This window comes from Cervus canadensis, chromosome 3, assembly GCF_019320065.1.
Source record: "Cervus canadensis isolate Bull #8, Minnesota chromosome 3, ASM1932006v1, whole genome shotgun sequence".
Lineage (NCBI taxonomy): Eukaryota > Metazoa > Chordata > Mammalia > Artiodactyla > Cervidae > Cervus > Cervus canadensis.
In genome coordinates, this window is record NC_057388.1 from 71,885,505 (window position 1) to 71,903,485 (window position 17,981).

Below are 17,981 nucleotides of genomic sequence, written 5' to 3' on the forward strand. Positions count from 1 at the left end.
CTGCTCTGCCTACCCTCAGCTCAACCTCTTGGGAAAACCCCTCCCAGTTAAGTGCAACTGTCTGACAGCTCTTTGCACCTGTTGCTGAATGGAGCTGGAGAACAGGACACAGTCATGCTAATTAGGCTTACTTTAAATTCATGACATTCCAGTGGGTCCTTAATGTTACCATTTTCCCAAGCCATTCCTCTACCCCGCTACCCCCTGCTTCGAGATCTCTATTTTCCCTCCTCTCCCACCTGTGTTGGTTTTTCTCTTTTCCCCACTGATAACTCAGCCTTTTTTTTTTTCTTTTTTAGTTTCTCATGACCTCACTCACCACTTTGGTAATTTCATCCAATCTCATTGTTTCAAACACAAAATATATTCCTTTCTTAAGGCTGTCTAACAAATTACCACAAATGAGGTGGCTTAAAATAACAGAAATTCATTATCTCTGAGTTCTGGGGGGCAAAAGTCTGAAAGAAGGGGTCAGCTGGGCCAGTTTCCTCCAAGACAGTAGGTAGACTCCTTCCCCATGCCCCCAGCACACGGTGATGCCAGCAATCTTTGGTGTTCCGTGGCTTTCAGCCACCTTTCTCCCATGTCTGCCTCTCTTGACGAGGCATTCTCGTCTCTGTGTCTCTCCCCTTCCATGGACACCCATCTCTGGATTTAAGACCTCCTCTCATCCTGTGTAAGCTCATCTTATCTAATTACATCTGCAAAGATATTTAAAAATAAGTTCACCTACATGTGTACCTGAATTTTGAGGTATCACTATTTAATTCCATATACTTCACTCTCTGTCCTCCAAAAGTTGAAATCTGCCATCATACAAAACACATTCACCTCATCTTAAAATCCTCCATTCCAGAATTAACTCAAAATTTCATCTAAATATGATCAACTCAAAAAGTTCCCAGTCCCATCATAATATTTACCTAAATGGCCCAGATGGTTGATACTGAGGGTGTGACCCATCCTGGGGCAAAATCCCTCTTCATGTGTAGACCTTTTAAACTAGAAAGCATGTTATCTGCTTCTGAAATGTAATGGTGGGACAGGCATAGGACAGGCATTTCCATTTCAAAAGGGAGAAACTGGAAGGAATGAAAGGGTCATGGGTCCCAAGCAAGTCCAAAACACAGCAGGGAAAATTCCACTCAGTTTCAGGACCTGACGATAACCCACTGTTATTTGATTCTCTACCCTCTGGACCTGCAGAGAAGCAAATAAAAACAATTAAAAAACTTCCTATAAAGAGAACTTCAGGCCCAGATGGTTTCACTGATAAACACTACCAAATATATAAAGTAATATCAAGATTCTATACAAACTCTACCAGAAATAAGATATTACCTGGGGAAAAACTACAGATTAATAACCTTCATGAACACAGATGCAAAAATTCTGAAAAAATATTTTAGCGAGGTTCATAAATATATAAAAGAATAATACACCATGACCAAGGGGCTGGGGGAAGAGATGGGGGGCAGGGGTGGTTGCTATCTCAGGAATGCAAGGCTGGTTTAACATTTGAAAATAATTCTATGTAATTAACCAGACTAATAAATTAAGAAAGAAAAGCTACAGATCACTTTAATAGATTCAGTAAGGCATTGGACAAAGTCAATATATATTCCTAAAAAATGCTCTCTGTGCAAAATAGGAAGAGAGAAGAACTTTGTCATCCTGATAACCATCATCCATGCAAAAACTGTAGCTAGTATCATACTTGATTATAAAAGTCTGAATGCTTTTCCCCCAAGATCAGAAACAAAACAAGGAGTTCCTCTTTTACCACTCCAAATCAAGCATCATACTAGAAGTTCCAGCCAGAGTAACAAGGCAAGAGAAAGTAAAAGCATCCAGATTGGGAAAAAAAAAAAGAAGTAAAACTTCTTTATTCACAGATGATACAATATACAATAGAACTGCTAGAACTAATAAGTAAGTTTTGCATAGTTGCAGGATATAAAATCAATATACCCATACCAATTGTATACTAGCAATAAAAACTTAGAAATGTAAACTTTAAAAATATATCATTTACAACCGCATCCAAAAAAATGATATAGTTAGGAAATATGTCTGACAAAACATATGAAAGACTTAAACATTGAAAAATACAAAATATTACTAAGAGAAAATAAAGACTTCCTAAATAAGTCAATACATATATACTGTGTTTATGAGTCTGAAGACTCAGTATTGTTAAGAGGTCAATTCTTCCCAAATTGATCTCTAGAATCAGAGAAGTCCTAACCAAAATTCTGGTAATATTTATATCCTAACCAAAATTCTGGTGGTATTTATAAACAGAGACATTGAAAATTTGGCTCTAAAATTTACATGAAAATTATATGACTTGAAAAGCCAAAACAATTTTTTAATAAAAAAGACAAATTTGGAGGATTTGCACTATATGACTTTAAGATTATTATAGAGCTACAGTAATTAAAAACAGTATGATACTGACATAAAGATAGACATATACAGATGGCATAATGAATTGATAAATGGAACAGAACAAAGAATCCAAAAATACACTCACACATATAAAGACAACTAATTTTCAACAAAGGCATAAAAGCAAGTCAGTAGAGAAGAATAGTCTTCTTAGAAAATGATGCTGGAAATAAAGATATCCATATAACTTCAATTCGTACCTCACACTATATTTGAAGATTAACTCAAGCGGACCATAGGCCTAAATGTAAAAGCCAAGATTATAAAACTTTTAGAAGAATACAAGATAAACTCTTTGTGTGTGACCTTACATTGGCCAAAGATTTCTTAAATGCAACATTAAAAGCATAATTTATCAGAGAAAAAAGACAAACTGCACTTTATAAAATTAAAATCTTCACTCTCCGTAAGACCTTGTTAAAACCTTGAATGACCAGCCACAGACTGGGAGAAAACAGCTGTAAATCATATACTCAGTAGAGAAGGAATTATATCCAAAAATATATAAAGATCTCAAAATTCAGTAAGAAAACAATCAGCCCAATTTTTTTTAAATGGGTAACAATTTGAACACACACTTCGCAAGAGAAAAGATACACAGACAACAGATTAGCACAAGGCAAATGCTCAACACCCTCAGTCATTAAGGCAAAGCAAATTAAAACCAAAGCGAGATACTGTTACTTCACTAACAGAATGGCTAAAATTAAAAACACTGCCCATCCCAAATGTTGGCAAGTGGAACTCCCACACACTACCAGTGGGAATGAACATGATATAGTCATTCTGGAAAACAGTTTGACAGTTTGTCCACTTCATAAACATCAAATATATATATATATATGTACATTCTATATATGAATATGAATATATATGAGTGGACATATATGACATTATATATATTACATATATATGATTATATACAATATAATCCAGGTATTTCATTACCAGTATTTACCTAGGAGAACTGAAAACTTGCATCCATACAAATATTTATATATGTATCTTCATAGCAGTTTCATGTTTAATAGCCAAAGAATGAAAACAACTCAAATATACACCAACAGGTTAACAGATTTAAAAAACCAGGATTGTAGCTATACAATGGGATTCAACTCAACAACAACAAAAATGAGCTACTTATTCATCCCTGCCTCAACAGGGATAAATCTCAAAATATTAATAATTATGCTGAGTAAAAGAAGTCAGACTAAAAAGGGTCTATAATGTATAATTCCATTCACTGAAAATTCTAGAAAATGCCAACTAATCCAGAGTGACAGAAAGGAGATCACTGGCTGGGAGGTGACAGGATGTATGTTGGTGCCAACTGAATGAAAAATGCCCACCAAATCTCCCTTGCTCCCTATTTGCCAGGGAAAGACCCCGTTATGCCCATGGACAATTTGAAGACTGCATACTATCCCCAAAGAGAGCAGAAACTGGAAACATGCAAACGTTTGCACTAAGGAATCAGGCCTCTGAGGGAGCAGGTGTTCTGTGCTGGCATTCATTTGAGAATAAAACTTCTAATATAAGGTTTGTTCAGGTGGCTATGAGAATACAGGAATAAACTCAACTTCCCACAGAGTGGGCATTACTGTCTCCAAGAGTTAACCCTTCCATAGATGCCATGAGATCCACAGCAGCGCCCTTTCAGAACCTGCTCCAGGTCAGAAGCTAGTAAGGGGAGGAACGAGTCAGCAGGTGGGCAAACATTCAGATTTCCTGTGATCAAGGTCCCAACCTCCCTTTTTGTTCCCGAAGTTTCAGCCTTGAACAAAAGCTGGATTTGAAACAGACATAGGAATTGCCCTACTGTGAATAACCAGAACAGAGAAACAGGCCTTGCCCTGTAAATGACTGTGTGGACATGGGTACTGGGCCCATGGGGAGAGCAATGCTCCTGGGAGAGAAAAGGCGTGGCACAGAATCATTGTGCTGGACAGAAACCTGGCTTTCTACCCCTAACCCTTGGGGAGCTGGGGTTGGGGGCAGGGGGGCGGTCCCAGAAGGCTTGTCTTCTGCTCAGAACGTGGCCAAGCCCTTTCTCTGGAAGCCTTCCATTCATTTCCAAATTGTCAGCCAAGCAGGATGGGACTAACTCTGAAGGGCCCACTCTAATGCCACCAGGGCCACTTTCTCAATTCAGTTTATTGACGTTTTCTCTCTTCTCTTCCAGACCTCACAGGTCCACCTCCTCTGACAGACACATGCCAACCAGTGCTGTCCACTCCAAGGCCTCCCTCATCCCTCCAGTACACAGAGCTGAGGTCCTGGCATGCTCATACCCCTCTTTAAACTCAACTCCCATGCCACCATTTCTCTGAAGCTCCTTCCATAGGAAAGTCTGTACCCCTCATCCTAGGGGTCACAAACAGACTTAGTAAACTCTGCTGCATTCCCCAGGCCATACCGCCCACCACTGTCTGGTCCCTATCAGTCTTTCCAGACAGCCTGTGAGACCCTGTGGCCAGCACACGGAGGTGCTCAGTTTGAGGACAGATAAACTCTTAATGGTGTCATTTGTAGGTTATGGTCATTTCTAGTGTTCTTCCCAGTAGTAATGTCCTGCGCGCATGCGTGATCAGTCGCTTCAGTCGCGTCCGACTCTTTGCCACCCTACGGACTGAACTCGCCAGGCTCCTCTGTCCATGGGATTCTAAAGGCAAGAAGACTGGAGTGGGTTGCCATGCCCTCCTCCAGGGGAATCTTCCCGACCCAGGGATCAAACCCACATCTCCTGCATCTCCTGCATTGCAGGCAGATTCTGTACCTCAGAGCCACTGGGGAAGCCCAGTAATGCATCCATAAATTCAGGAGCCTTACCTAGCCTTACCATCTGATAGAGGAGAAATTAGGTTCCCTTTCTCTACCCCCACATCTCCTAGTGGGAAATGGCAAAGCTTTAGGCAGAATGGCACCCATCCCTGAAATTAGGTCTGTAACATCACTCCCCTCTAGGAGTTAGAACATTTCTATTCAGAGCCTACTCTGGCAGGTAAACCTGACAGCTACACCTCTGGAATGTGGAAGAGAGAGCCTGCTGCTAGAGGCAGGGAGAGAGATGGTAGGGTGGCAGGACAGAAGAGAAGCTAGGGAGGCAGATGTCATATGGAGACAAGGTGTTTGGGAGCTAAGCAGTGGGCTCCAAGAAATGAGTGTCTTCTGTCATGAGGTGAAGACAACCAGGCTGACCCCAGTAATCACCAATCATAACCAGGCCAGCTGAACTCTGTTAGTGAAAAGGAAATGTCCCATGCTGCCTCCGGTCCTTCATGCCAATGATTGTCTGCTACTTTACAATTATTCAGCAATTGTATGCCAAGTACCTTCCCCAGGGGGAAAGCCATCTTTCCTACTAACTGCTCTAGTTTATATTAAAACCATAAACTCCAGATTAATTAAAGTTGAACAAAATTAACTACTATGCCATAAAATTAAGTTTTATCCCATTCAAGACCCCAAGTTTTCCCTGCAACAATTACATTGGGGAGGAAGGGGGTCTGTGGGGAGGGGTGTGGTTCCCTGCAGTTTTGTCAAATAAAAATGACTAAAATTGAAATACAATTCTTACCACATCACTGCCACAGATTTACTTACTTCCTGTTGCAAGATTTCAGAAAAAAAGGCCATGACAGCCTATAAAAAGTGGTTGTGGAATGTTATTGGAAGTTACAATGTAACCTTTAGTTTTCTTGGTCTCTGGTTTATTGGAGAACATCCTGGCGCTTAGGCGCCCCCTAGGGACTCCCTCGCAGAACACTCACCTTTTCTCCAACTGCAAGGCCAGGGTGACTTAAACATTCTACCTGGGCTTCTCTTGTCCACTACTCAGATGATAATGCTGGTAAAAACTGTCATACTGACCAAAGACCAGCTCATCCCATGTATAACACGGTACTAAGCAGAGGTGGACTTGCCACTCCAAGAATCTTTTGATATAGAAGCAATCTAAAATACCAGTCAAAGTTATCCATGGTTAGTTATTGAGGAGCAAGTTTTGTTTCCTTTAACCTTCCAATGAAATTGGAGACTCTGTTCTTGTTCTTGGCTGTCAAAGCAGATGACATACGGATGCAGAAGCAGTACAGGAAAAAGGGAATAGAGAGTAATGGTTATGGCACAGTTCACAATAAACAGGGCAATCTAGTCTCAATTCTGGGTGAGGTAGGGTGGGTGACAGAAATGAGGGGCTGTGGCTTTGTGCGCTGGGGGAGGCAAAATCCTCCTCTGTTTGCCTTTGATCTCTTCTCCTTTGTAGAGCCTCAATAATCGTGTGTGTGTATGTGTGCGTGTGTGTGTGTGTGTGTGCGCGCGCACGCGCGTGAGTCACTCAGGTGTCCGATTCTGTGCGATCCCATGGACTTTAGCCAGCCAAGCTTCTCTGTCCATGGAATTCTCCAGATAAGAAAACAAGAGTGGGTTGCCAGCCCTTCTCCAGGGGATCTTCCTGACCCAGGGATCAAACCTGGGTCTGCTGTATTACTGGCAGATTCTTTAACATACGAGCCACCAGGAAAGACCCTCAATTATTACCATTATTATTTATTTATTTGCTATGAGTAAATTGGCCTTTCCAATTTCTAAAAGGAGGCTAGCTATGGTGATACACACACACACACACACACACACACACACACACAGGAGCGCTCTGGCCAGGGTGGAGGAAGGAGATGGGAGGTTTCTGTCTAGAGCTGAAGAAAACCAGGCTGACCCCAGCGATCACCAATCATAATCAGGCCAACTGAATTCTGTTAATGAAAAGGGATATGTCCCATCCTATCTCCTGTCCTTTGTGGACAAGAGGGAATGCAAGGAGGTCCTTATTTGATGTTTCTACTGCAAACTGCAAAAGGCTCCTCCTAGCCGCCTGTCCTCCTAGCCGGGGAGTATCCATTTTCCGCAGCGTCCAGGAGAGTCCGCTCCCGTGGTGGTATTGCGAGTTGCCACTGCTGATCCACAGGCTCTTTTTAAGAACCTTGAAAGTGTATTGATAATTCCCAATTCAATCCTGGACCACTGGCGTCCTCTGTTGGTCACCTAAGGAAGGGGAAAGCAGACACCATTGAAAACACCCACACGGAGCTGGCCCATCGGATTCGCCGAGAGACTTCGGGGAGCAACTGTGCCCTCACACTCACCACCCCCATGCCGCCGCCCCTCCCCTCTCCCCCCAGCATAATGCGAAGTGTTCAGATTACACAGACGAGCGAGACTCCCAGAGTCTCCATTTCAACGCACCGCTGGGAACTTGGAAAAAACTAGCCTGAAAAAAAAGAGTGAAAATCACCAATTTTAAGGATTGTTCAGTTATTAATTATGCTTCAGCAATGCACTTTTTTTTTAATATATTTTTTGTTGTGAATATAAGCTTTATTTGAAAAGCTCATCAGGGAAGATACCTAAAACAAAGACAAGCGTGATGTCAAATCTCTGACAAACCCTCTAAGGACCCATTTGCCGCCGGTCCATTTTAGTAACCAGGGACTTGCAGACACCCGGAAAGTGCAAACCCTCATGGCATTGAGAAGTCTATCTGTAAAGAGCGAAGACCACGTGCGTACGTGCAGACGCGCATTTGTGGGGGGCGGGGTGCTTGTGGTAAAGCCCCAAGTCCTTGGCTCCCTGAGACCTAGATGCGAATCAGGCATCCTCATTCAGAAATTCATCCTCCACCCCCCGACCCGAGGAATTATGTTTCTCAAAGCTTTGCAAAGTACACACGGTGAGGAGCTGTGCTCACCGGTTTCCTTGACATCATTTCGACGCGACCTCAGCCTGGGGCACAGAGAGTGAAGGGCGTCTGCAAGGAGGTGGCCCAGGTCAGGGTCTCCGGCGTGGCCTGGGGCGCGGGAGATCCCGGGCTGACCAAGACGCCTGGGTGGCCGGAGGCACCTGGGACTGCAGATTGGTGGGGCTGTCAGGTTTCCGGGAATGGAGGCGGGGGGGGCGCCGGGCTGGCGGTAGCGAAACAGGTGCCTGCCGGGGCGACCGCGGGCTATGCGCCCCCGCACTCGACCCTGCAACACAGGGCTAGGCGCGGGTCGGCGGAGCCGGGTCTATGCCGGCCCGCCCCCGCCCCCGCCCCCGCCCCCCTCCCCGCAGCCGGCGCGCCGTTCCGGGGCGTGTCCTCGGCCGCCCAGCTGCTATATAGCGGCCGGCGCTCCCCGGACAGCCCAGATGCGAGCGCAGCAGCTACTGCAAGCTGAGGGCCAACCATTGCCAGCCCCGATCCTACAGCCTCGCTCAGCTCGCTGCCTCCCAGTCCCCGCGCCCCTCGGCGGAACGAGCATCCGGCCCCCGCGGCGGGCGCCATGCTGCGGGCACGCCCCGCGCTCTGGGCTGCGGCTCTGACCGCGCTAGCGTTGCTCCGCGGACCGCCAGCGGCACGAGCCGGGGCGGGCACGATGGGCACGGGCCCGGTGGTGCGCTGCGAGCCGTGCGACGCGCATGCCTTGGCCCAGTGCGCGCCGCCGCCCCCCTCGCCCCCGTGCGCCGAGCTGGTGCGCGAGCCGGGCTGCGGTTGCTGTCTCACGTGCGCTCTGCGCGAGGGTCAGCCTTGCGGCGTCTACACCGAGCGCTGTGGCTCCGGCCTCCGCTGCCAGCCGCCGCCTGGTGATCCGCGCCCGCTACAGGCGCTGTTGGACGGCCGCGGGCTCTGCGCCAACGCCAGCGCCGTCGGCCGCCTGCGCCCCTACCTGCTGCCAGCGCCGCCCGCGCCAGGTGAGCTGCCCGCGCCAGATGCGCTGCCGAAGCGCAACCCTGGGCCAAGGTCAGAGGTGGTGCCCCTGTGGAGACTTCGTAGCTCTTCCCGCCCCAAGGGTTGTACATGGGAAAGCTGAAGCCTCACGACGCGAGGGCGCTTGCCCGAGGTACCCTCCACTACAGGCCTTCTACTCTTCGTTCTTTGAGTTGCGCGTTCTTGTAAATTGTAAAGCTCTTTCGGCGAAAACGGATTCTAGATTTCCTGGGGAGGGAGGGAGCAGATTTGGAGGTTAGCGGTCAATGGAGAGGTTCTGGACGGAGGGGATTCTCCGGCCATTCATGCAGGCGCCGCGCGGAAATGTGGGCGTGTACTGTGTGGCCCAATTCCGACTTGGGTTTCCCACGAACTAAGAACGAGTGTATCGGCGCGCGGACGATTCTTGCGGACCTAGAGGCGCAGGGAACGGGAACGGGTGCATTTGGACCGGGAATGTGGGCAGGCACGTTGTAGGAAATGGTACCTGGCTTTAAAAGTACTAAGGTATGCGCAGACCACAGTTTGCAAAGCAATGTCCAGTCCAGGGGTGTCCCAAAACCAGGGAGGTGGGAACCGGGTATGGGTATCTTCTGCAGCCGGACAACCTGACGTTCAGAAAAAAAGTGACTCTGGCGGTGGCAGGTTCTCTAACTTTGAAGCAAGCTTAGCCAGCCTTAGTCCTGTGAGTGAAGAAGTTTCCACATCGCTGAAGGCTAGGAGAAAAAGCCCCCACCTCCAACCTCCAACTGGACAGAGCACAGTAGGCTAGCCACCGCCCCCCCCCGCCCCCGCCCCAACATCCGTGGCTAGAAGGATGGAAGTCCCCTTCTAATTTCCCTCCGTGCAGGTTTCCTCTTCCAGGTGAGGCTATTTCCTTTACAAGACTAGTGGAAAGGTAAAATTACAACTGCCTAAAACATTTACTGGTTATAGTAGACTGTTAGAATTTCTGGATGTGTTTGACTCTCAGGGCAGTTGGGTCGTTTGCTGTGTGTACTTCACTATTACTGTGAATTTTTGGAAATTCAAAAAGTGATCTTATAAGTTGTTACAGGTATTACCGTTTGGGGCCAGACTTTAATAGGCATTATGATTACTGTCATAGGATCTCTACAGTATAGGTAAATTACAAAAAGATCTAAGTGACTTCTCAAACTCACTTGAGGGGGGAGAAGTAGTTTTACGTCACAGTCAAAAGTTTAAGACAATTATCTGTGGTTTAAATGGAAGGGGTTTCTCTTTGTGCTTGTCAGCAGGCATTAGAAAGAAGCCAAAAGAAATTACTTAAGAGTTCTTGAAAAAGAAATGCAAATACATTCATTTACATATTCTTAGCATTCCCCTTTGGCCCAGTACTTCCCTGAAAAGAGAAAACTAAGATGAAAGGAAATTGAAACCAAATTAAAAACTTACTGTATCGGATCTGAGCTGGATGAATTTGTGCTTTCCCAGACACCAGACCCTTTGGGAACTTTGCCACTTCTCTTCAAGGAACCATTTCTTTTCCTGGGTGAGGAAATCAAAACCAGAGGGAATGGGGATTTCTCCAAACACCCCGATGAGCACACCTGTCCAAAGAGCCTCCTGAAGAGAACAGGGTTTCTGCAACAGAGCAGAGTATCTTTCAACCCTACTCAACCCTCCAGAAGCATTCTCCAAGCTAGAGCGAGGCATTTGTTCCTCAGAGCATGGAGCCAGAAGCCTTGGCAGGCTTCCAGGAGGGTGGGCAGGCTGCCAGCTTGATGGGTGTGTTCTCAGGAGGGTAGAGAACAGGTCAGCTGCAGCAGTACGCTTGGCACCTCAGGTGTAGTAAACACGGGATCAGATAGTGAGCTGAGCCCCACCTGAGAGGATGGCCTCAGGGCACTGCTTGTCAGAGTGAAGTCATCCTGTGACAGTCTCGTGGCTACACAGAACCAGCCAAAAGGAAGGGGCCCTCTACTGGCCCTTCTCCATTAACATCCCAGGTTCATCCAGGAAAAGAAAGCGGCAGAGCATCCTGGCTCCACATCAGCTGTGCATTTAGTCAGAGTCCTTGAAATTCCAGTGACATTGTGGACATTCCAATGTCCGTAGCAAGTGTGTCTTCATTAGCTTGGTTACAGTCAGAGATCTGCAGGAAGTGGCTTCCTTTTCAGAGTGAAGCTCTTTGGCACAGAGGATTGTACGCCTTGAGAGGTGGAGATGTCCTTGTCCCCTCTGCTCCTGTGCAAAGGGGGTAGGAAGGACTCATCCAGGACAGTGCCCCAGGATGCACGGGGTCTGTGCAGCTCTCCTGAGTGTTCCAGACCCTGCCTGGACAGGGAGTGAGAAATGCGACAGTGAACACCATATAGAATACTCCCAGACAGGCCTCCTGAGTCCAGGTGCCTGAGGTAAAGCTGCTTTGCAGAGAATTCAGTTTCCCCATCAAGCCCTTTACCTGGTAGCACTTAGGACAGCCTGGAATCAGAATCCCTGGGGCTTGCTGACTCCCAGAGGCTGCCGTCACCCGAGTGCTTCTGATGCAGCAAGTCCAGGTGGGGCGAAGATATGCTTGTCCACAAGTCCCACACCCAGGAGGCCCGCTCTGAAGTAGCCCTACAGGGTGTCTGAATGGGCCTCTGAGCCTTCACTGACTCAGGTCTGCCCCCTCCTGGTGAAGGGTGAGAGATACGGGAAAGCTAAGAGCATGAAAAGCGTTTTCTTCAGCTGCACCTACGTTGTAGAAGCATGTTACATTTAATTTTTAAAAGATGACTTCTTGAGGCCAAGGGAGTACCATTCACCAGTAGTATTATGGAATAATACTTTACCGTGGTATTTTTCTAAACTTACTTGGAATTGTTGAATCACATTTCCGTATGGATCAGACTTGATCAAAATGGTAAGATTTTGAAAAGATGGTCATTTATCAATGACCATCAAGTCTGTGCCTCCTTCTGTCCTTCAAGGAAATGGCAGTGAGTCGGAAGAAGACCACAGCATGGGGAGCACGGAGAACCAGGCTCTCCCCAGCACGCATCGGGTGCCCGACTCCAAATTCCACCCCGTCCACACCAAGATGGATGTCATCAAGAAAGGTCATGCCAAGGACAGCCAGCGCTACAAGGTTGACTATGAGTCTCAGAGCACAGACACCCAGAACTTCTCCTCCGAGTCCAAGCGTGAGACAGAATACGTGAGAGCTTTTCCTCTTGCTGATGGGGGGCTGGGGCCACCTGGCCTGGGTATCCAGAGGTCACAGGGTCACCACTGACTCAAGAGCCCAGCAGTTACTCCAGTGGTCCTTCTGATGCGCCATGCAGCTGGGAGCCCCTCCTTACAGAAGGGATGCTGACCCTCCCCTGTGGCAGAGAGCCCATGAGAATCAGTGTACTGTCCTCCAGGCCTCCGCTGGCAGAGCGGTGTTCTCCCAAAGCTGGCCTGTTTTTGTTCACTTGGCCTCTGAGTGTCCTGGCGTGTGTGTCCCTGTCCCAGTCCTGTAGCTTGCCCTGGGGAATCATGAGAGAGACAGGGGGCTGTGGTTGGCATCTGCACAGGGACGGTGACAACTAAATCAGACAAAAGATGCTCGAGAAGCACGTGGTCGGTTCCCTGGGTGTTACGGGATTTTATCAGACACAGAGTTCCCAGGTAACCCATGCCTCCTCCCCAGGGGCCCTGCCGCCGGGAAATGGAGGACACGCTGAACCACCTCAAGTTCCTGAACATGCTCAGCCCCAGGGGCATCCACATCCCCAACTGCGACAAGAAGGGCTTCTACAAGAAAAAGCAGGTGAGCACCATCCAAGCAGCTTGCTCCTCTCCCTCCTCCGCTGATACGGATGAGGGAACAGGCTTCCACCCGAGTCCTCTGGCTGCAGCCCCTGCTCCCGCCCCTGTCCCCCCCACCACACCCAAGACCTCTGAGGGGCTTCACATGAATTCTCAACCCTGGTGTCTTCTCACCATCCGTGTCTCCTTCCCAACCTGCAGAGCAGTGTAAGGCCTCCCAGGACCCCTTTACTAGCCATGGAGGGACCAGGACATGTTAGCATTACACCATGGAGCGACATTTTTTATCAGCAATTGTAGAGAATTCCCAAGAAGCCTGATGTGATGTCCTATGGCAGGAAGCTTCTTCTGAGACCCCATGTCGGACCCTTGTACACCCATGCCTTCCTGATGGTGCCCGGCTGTACGGGATCAGGCACATGGGAGATGTGCTCATTTGAAGGCATAGGGAGTGTACCTGTGTAGATTTCAGATCATGTTCTAACAGCGTCTCAACTGACTTTTTAGTGGGACAGCTCTTAACCACAGTACCTACAGAATTAATCACAGAACAGCACGGCCGTGTTCAAAGTGCTGGTGGTAGTGGCCTCGATCAGAGGGCCCATCCTATTCAGTGATCACTGAACAGGCCTCTGTGGCCTTTTTGTATATTTCTATTAATCACTCATTCAGCAGACTTATCCTGAGAAGGTACCACATACACAGCTCAGGGCGTCCTCTGAAAGACCCACATGTGACAGGCACAGGGCAGATGGGGCATTGTCATGCCTCCCCCATTCAGCAGATAGACTTTGCAGGGCCAACAGGGTCTAGTGTCCACCCCTGCAAGACCCTGAGGGACACAAAACCACCAGGCCCCCTCATTTTGGGAGGCACTCATATCCACCCATCACGCCCCCAGACACACGCTGTGCACACAAGGCCTTGATCAGTTGTGCTTTCTGAGGGTAGCAGAGACCATGCTAGGAAACCATCCTGAGGGCTGAGCACCTGCCCCGTTGATAGGACCCCCCAAGGCGGGGCCTCCCCAGGTCTCACTTAATCTGTGCTCTGCCCACAGTGCCGCCCTTCCAAGGGCAGGAAGCGGGGTTTCTGCTGGTGTGTGGACAAGTACGGGCAGCCCCTCCCAGGCTTCGACGTGAAGGGGAAAGGGGACGTGCACTGCTACAGCATGGACAGCAAGTAGACTGTGGCCACGTGAGTCCTGGGGACTGGCAGGGACCCACAGGGGCACAGGTTGGGGGGGACACCTATAGATCCCAGGGATCCACAGGGGCACAGGTGGGAGGGGACACCTGTAGATCCCAGGGATCCACAGGGGCACAGGTGGGAGGGGACACCTGTAGATCCCAGGGATCCACAGGGGCACAGGTGGGAGGGGACACCTGTAGATCCCAGGGATCCACAGGGGCACAGGTGGGAGGGGACACCTGTAGATCCCAGGGATCCACAGGGGCACAGGTGGGAGGGGACACCTGTAGATCCCAGGGATCCACAGGGGCACAGGTGGGAGGGGACACCTGTAGATCCCAGGGATCCACAGGGGCACAGGTGGGAGGGGACACCTGTAGATCCCAGGGATCCACAGGGGCACAGGTGGGAGGGGACACCTGTAGATCCCAGGGATCCACAGGGGCCCTGGTGGGAGGGGACACCTGTAGATCCCAGGGATCCACAGCGGCACAGGTGGGAGGGGACACCGTAGATCCCAGGGACCCACAGGGGCACAGGTGGGAGGGAACACTGTAGATCCCAGGGGCTGGTGACCCAGAAGCTGCACTGGCCTGGTGGACAGTCCCACACACAAGACAGAGCCCTCACTCTGCCCAGACAAGAGCAGGAAAGAGGGTCTGTGGCCAGGTTGTCTGAGAGACACCTCGCATGCATGCTGCCACTAGGCTCTTCTGTCCATGGAATTTTCCAGGCAAGAATACTGGAATGAGTTGCCATTTCCTTCTCCAGGGAATCTTCCTAACCCAGGGATCGAACCCACATCAGTTGCATTTCCTGCATTGCAGGTGGATTCTTTACCACTGCGCCACCTGGGAAGAGACACTTTGCTTCATTTTAAAGAACTTAAAACCCTTAAATCTTCTTACACATGCAGTGTAAGATTTCCAGAGTTAAGCTTTTCCCCCATGAGCCTCATGGTTCATTTAATTTCACATGTAAATTGTTTTCATCCAAAAGAACTTGTTGAAAGAATGAGTTTCTAAAGATGGTAGCATTTTTTTTTTCTGGTAAAATACATTACGGCTATCCCGAGTCAATGACTAGTATCATTTTAATATAAAGTTTACATAAATCTAATATGAATGGAGAAGGGAATGGCAACCCACTCCAGTATTCTTGCCTGAGAAACCCCATGGATGGAAGAGCCTGGAAGGCTATATTCCATGGAGTCGCAAGAGTTGGACATGACTTAGTGACCAAACCAGCAGCACCACCAAACATAAAATTGACCTTGTCCTCGTTATACTTTGTTTGGTGACACTCTTAAGAGCCACAGAAAAATCAGATCAATAAGATGAAAGTATATCTGATTGTAGTATAAAATACCAATTTTAATGAAAGATCTTATCAAAGATTAGATGGTATTACTTAAAGCCCATGAGTCATACTTAACACTGCACCATCATAGAACAAAGCAACAGGTACCAGCCCCAGGTCTTAGCAAGGATGGAAACAATGAACATGTTTTTGGTTTAACTTTCTGTTGAACTTTTGTTTTCAGGCTTTATGAAAGGTATTTCCTTTGTGAACTAGTGACTGGTTTTGACTTGTGATTTCCTGGATTTTTGAGCAAGCTCATTGATAAATGAATCATTTTCTAAAAACAAAAAATCTAATATGAAAATGAAATTTCAAACCATCGTGTGAAAGAATGAAATCATATTTCACTTTGTTTTCTTTTCATAACTGAGAGCTATTGGGAGAAAAATATTTCATGGTCTCAAGACAAATTTAAGTAAACAGAAGAAAATGTCATTTTTAGTGATCAGTTCTGTTTCCTTGCAAGTTAAAAAAAAAATAATTGTAATTTTAGGGCAACTATGTTAGTGGACACCGTGGGCGTCTCATGGAGTTCTCTGCTTCATTAAAAAGTGCAGGGTGAGCCCCTACCCTGCCAAATGTGTGGGTGTCATGCCTGATTATCCCAGGGTGGGCATTGAGCCCTTTTGATTTGGGGGAGATTTATTTCAACACATTCTTTTTTCTTTCTGTTTTAGTTAATGTGGAGCTCAAATATGCCTTATTTTGCACAAAAGACTGCCAAGGACATGATCAGCAGCTGGCTACAGCCTCGACTTCTATTTCTTTTTGTGGTGAATTGATTTTTTTTTTTTTAAACCAAAGTTTAGAAAGAGATGTTTGAAATGCCTAGTTTTCTTCCACATGGTGAACCTGGCATCTTTCCAGTAGTCAGTGAAATGCAGTTTGATTTTTCTCGTTGCTTCCTATAAAAATACTTGTAAGCGCAAACTCGGTGCAGCCGTAGCTCACACTGCCCTGGGACCCTCCCCACCTCTCACCACAGCCAACCCTCCACTTCATGCCTTAGCAACAGCTGTTGCTCATGTAGACTCGCTTCATCCCCGCCTGTACGACGAGACAAGGCCTCATCAAGAAGAGGAACGCCCTGTCCTTAAATGCCTGCGCATCCCGACACACCCACCTGGGGCCAGGGTCCCTGGACCAAGAAGATACTTTGTATCTTCAAGGGACCTGCACTGCTTGGAAACAAGTGGAGAGAATCAAGTGGAATCTTGTTTGAAAAAAAAAAAATGACCAAGAATGTTCTAGGGCACTCTGGAAACCGACAAAGGCGGGGATTTCAGACCCTTGTCAGGCAGCTTTCTGAAGACACGGGCTTTGCTGAGGCCCCATGGGGCAAGGGGGCAGGGCGACAGCCAGAGGCATCACAAGTAATAGCCTGGCTCTCCAGATGACTGCGGAAAACAGTGTTTTCCCACTCAGCCATTCAAGGGCAAGTTTATTCTTGAGGATAAGCTCCTTGAAGGCAAAAAAGGTTTCTTTTCATCTCTCCCCTTTTGTCCTCCTTGGCACAGTATAAAAAATAATCATCCTATATAACCTGGAAGACGAGTGGCTTGCTGGGGAGCCGGTCAGGGACACTGGGAGCACAGAGAATCACCCTTGCTTGGTTCACTTGGACTTCCTCCTTTTCTTTCTAAGTCACAAGTACACGCAGAGTACCCTCTTCCTGACTGTTCACAGTGTATACGTCATCGTGCAAGTATGATAGCACCTATACTAGATAATCCTAGATGAGTTGTAAGCGTTGCTAGAGAATATAAACACAGCCATGACCGAGGGAGGGGGCTCGTGCATGGGGCTCGGCCACTCTCCCAGGGGCGCCCTCCCGAGTCTGCAGGAGAGCGGGGAGGGGTCCCCGGCCACCCCCCGCAGCCTCTGGTTGGATCCACGCTGCACACAGCCCTCCTGGAGAACACAAAGGGATCTCAAAGATGTTCCGCCTACCTATTAGCTTTCCTTTATTTTTTTAATTAAGTTTTTGAGGAAAAAAAAGTATTTTTGAAAAGTTTGTCTTGCAATGTATTTATAAATAGTAAATAAAATTTTTACCATAAAGAAATTCCCCTTTCTCCAGTTTTTGTGTTACTAACAAACCAGAGGGCAGTGGTGTTCCAGCTGTAGCTGTAACTTTCCAACTTTCCCTGCTTGCGTCTCTGGCAAGAGAATCCAAGGAGCCACCCCAGGGCTTTGCTTGTACCCACGGGGGTGTTGGGTCATGTCTGCAGTGAGCCTCTGGTTCTGAGGCCAGATTGTTGACCTGAGTGACCACCTGACCCTCGTTGCCTTTAGATTGTATCGCCTGTTGTCCTGTCTGTCACCACTCCGGGCAGCCTTCATGGCTGAGCAGGAGAAGGCATGGAACACTCCGGAGGATTCAGCCGCACATCCTTTCCTGTGATCTGGTCAGCCAACCCCTCTCTGGTCTGGAGAAGGGAGTGGATGAGGCCAGAAACGGATAGAAACCCCAGGA

General features: G+C 47.8%; 1 protein-coding gene across 1 annotated transcript; it reads left to right on the plus strand.

Annotated features, from left to right (window-relative positions):
- Positions 1–8,601: 8,601 nt before the first annotated feature.
- On the plus strand, positions 8,602–17,570 carry IGFBP3 (insulin like growth factor binding protein 3). The gene is made up of 5 exons (XM_043463433.1): positions 8,602–9,177; positions 12,130–12,356; positions 12,834–12,953; positions 14,013–14,149; positions 16,183–17,570. Exons 1-4 carry the CDS (start codon positions 8,769–8,771, stop codon positions 14,136–14,138), a joined length of 882 nt encoding a protein of 293 aa, XP_043319368.1. The 5' UTR covers positions 8,602–8,768; the 3' UTR covers positions 14,139–14,149; positions 16,183–17,570.
- Positions 17,571–17,981: the final 411 nt, after the last annotated feature.

Bases quoted from the DNA above. Each gene is read 5' to 3' on its own strand.
- IGFBP3 (XM_043463433.1), top strand. From the start codon at position 8,769: ATGCTGCGGGCACGCCCCGCGCTCTGGGCTGCGGCTCTGACCGCGCTA. The intron at 9,178-12,129 runs GTGAGCTGCCCG...CTGTCCTTCAAG, and splicing joins GCCAGCGCCGCCCGCGCCAG to GAAATGGCAGTGAGTCGGAA. The intron at 12,357-12,833 runs GTGAGAGCTTTT...CCTCCTCCCCAG, and splicing joins CCAAGCGTGAGACAGAATAC to GGGCCCTGCCGCCGGGAAAT.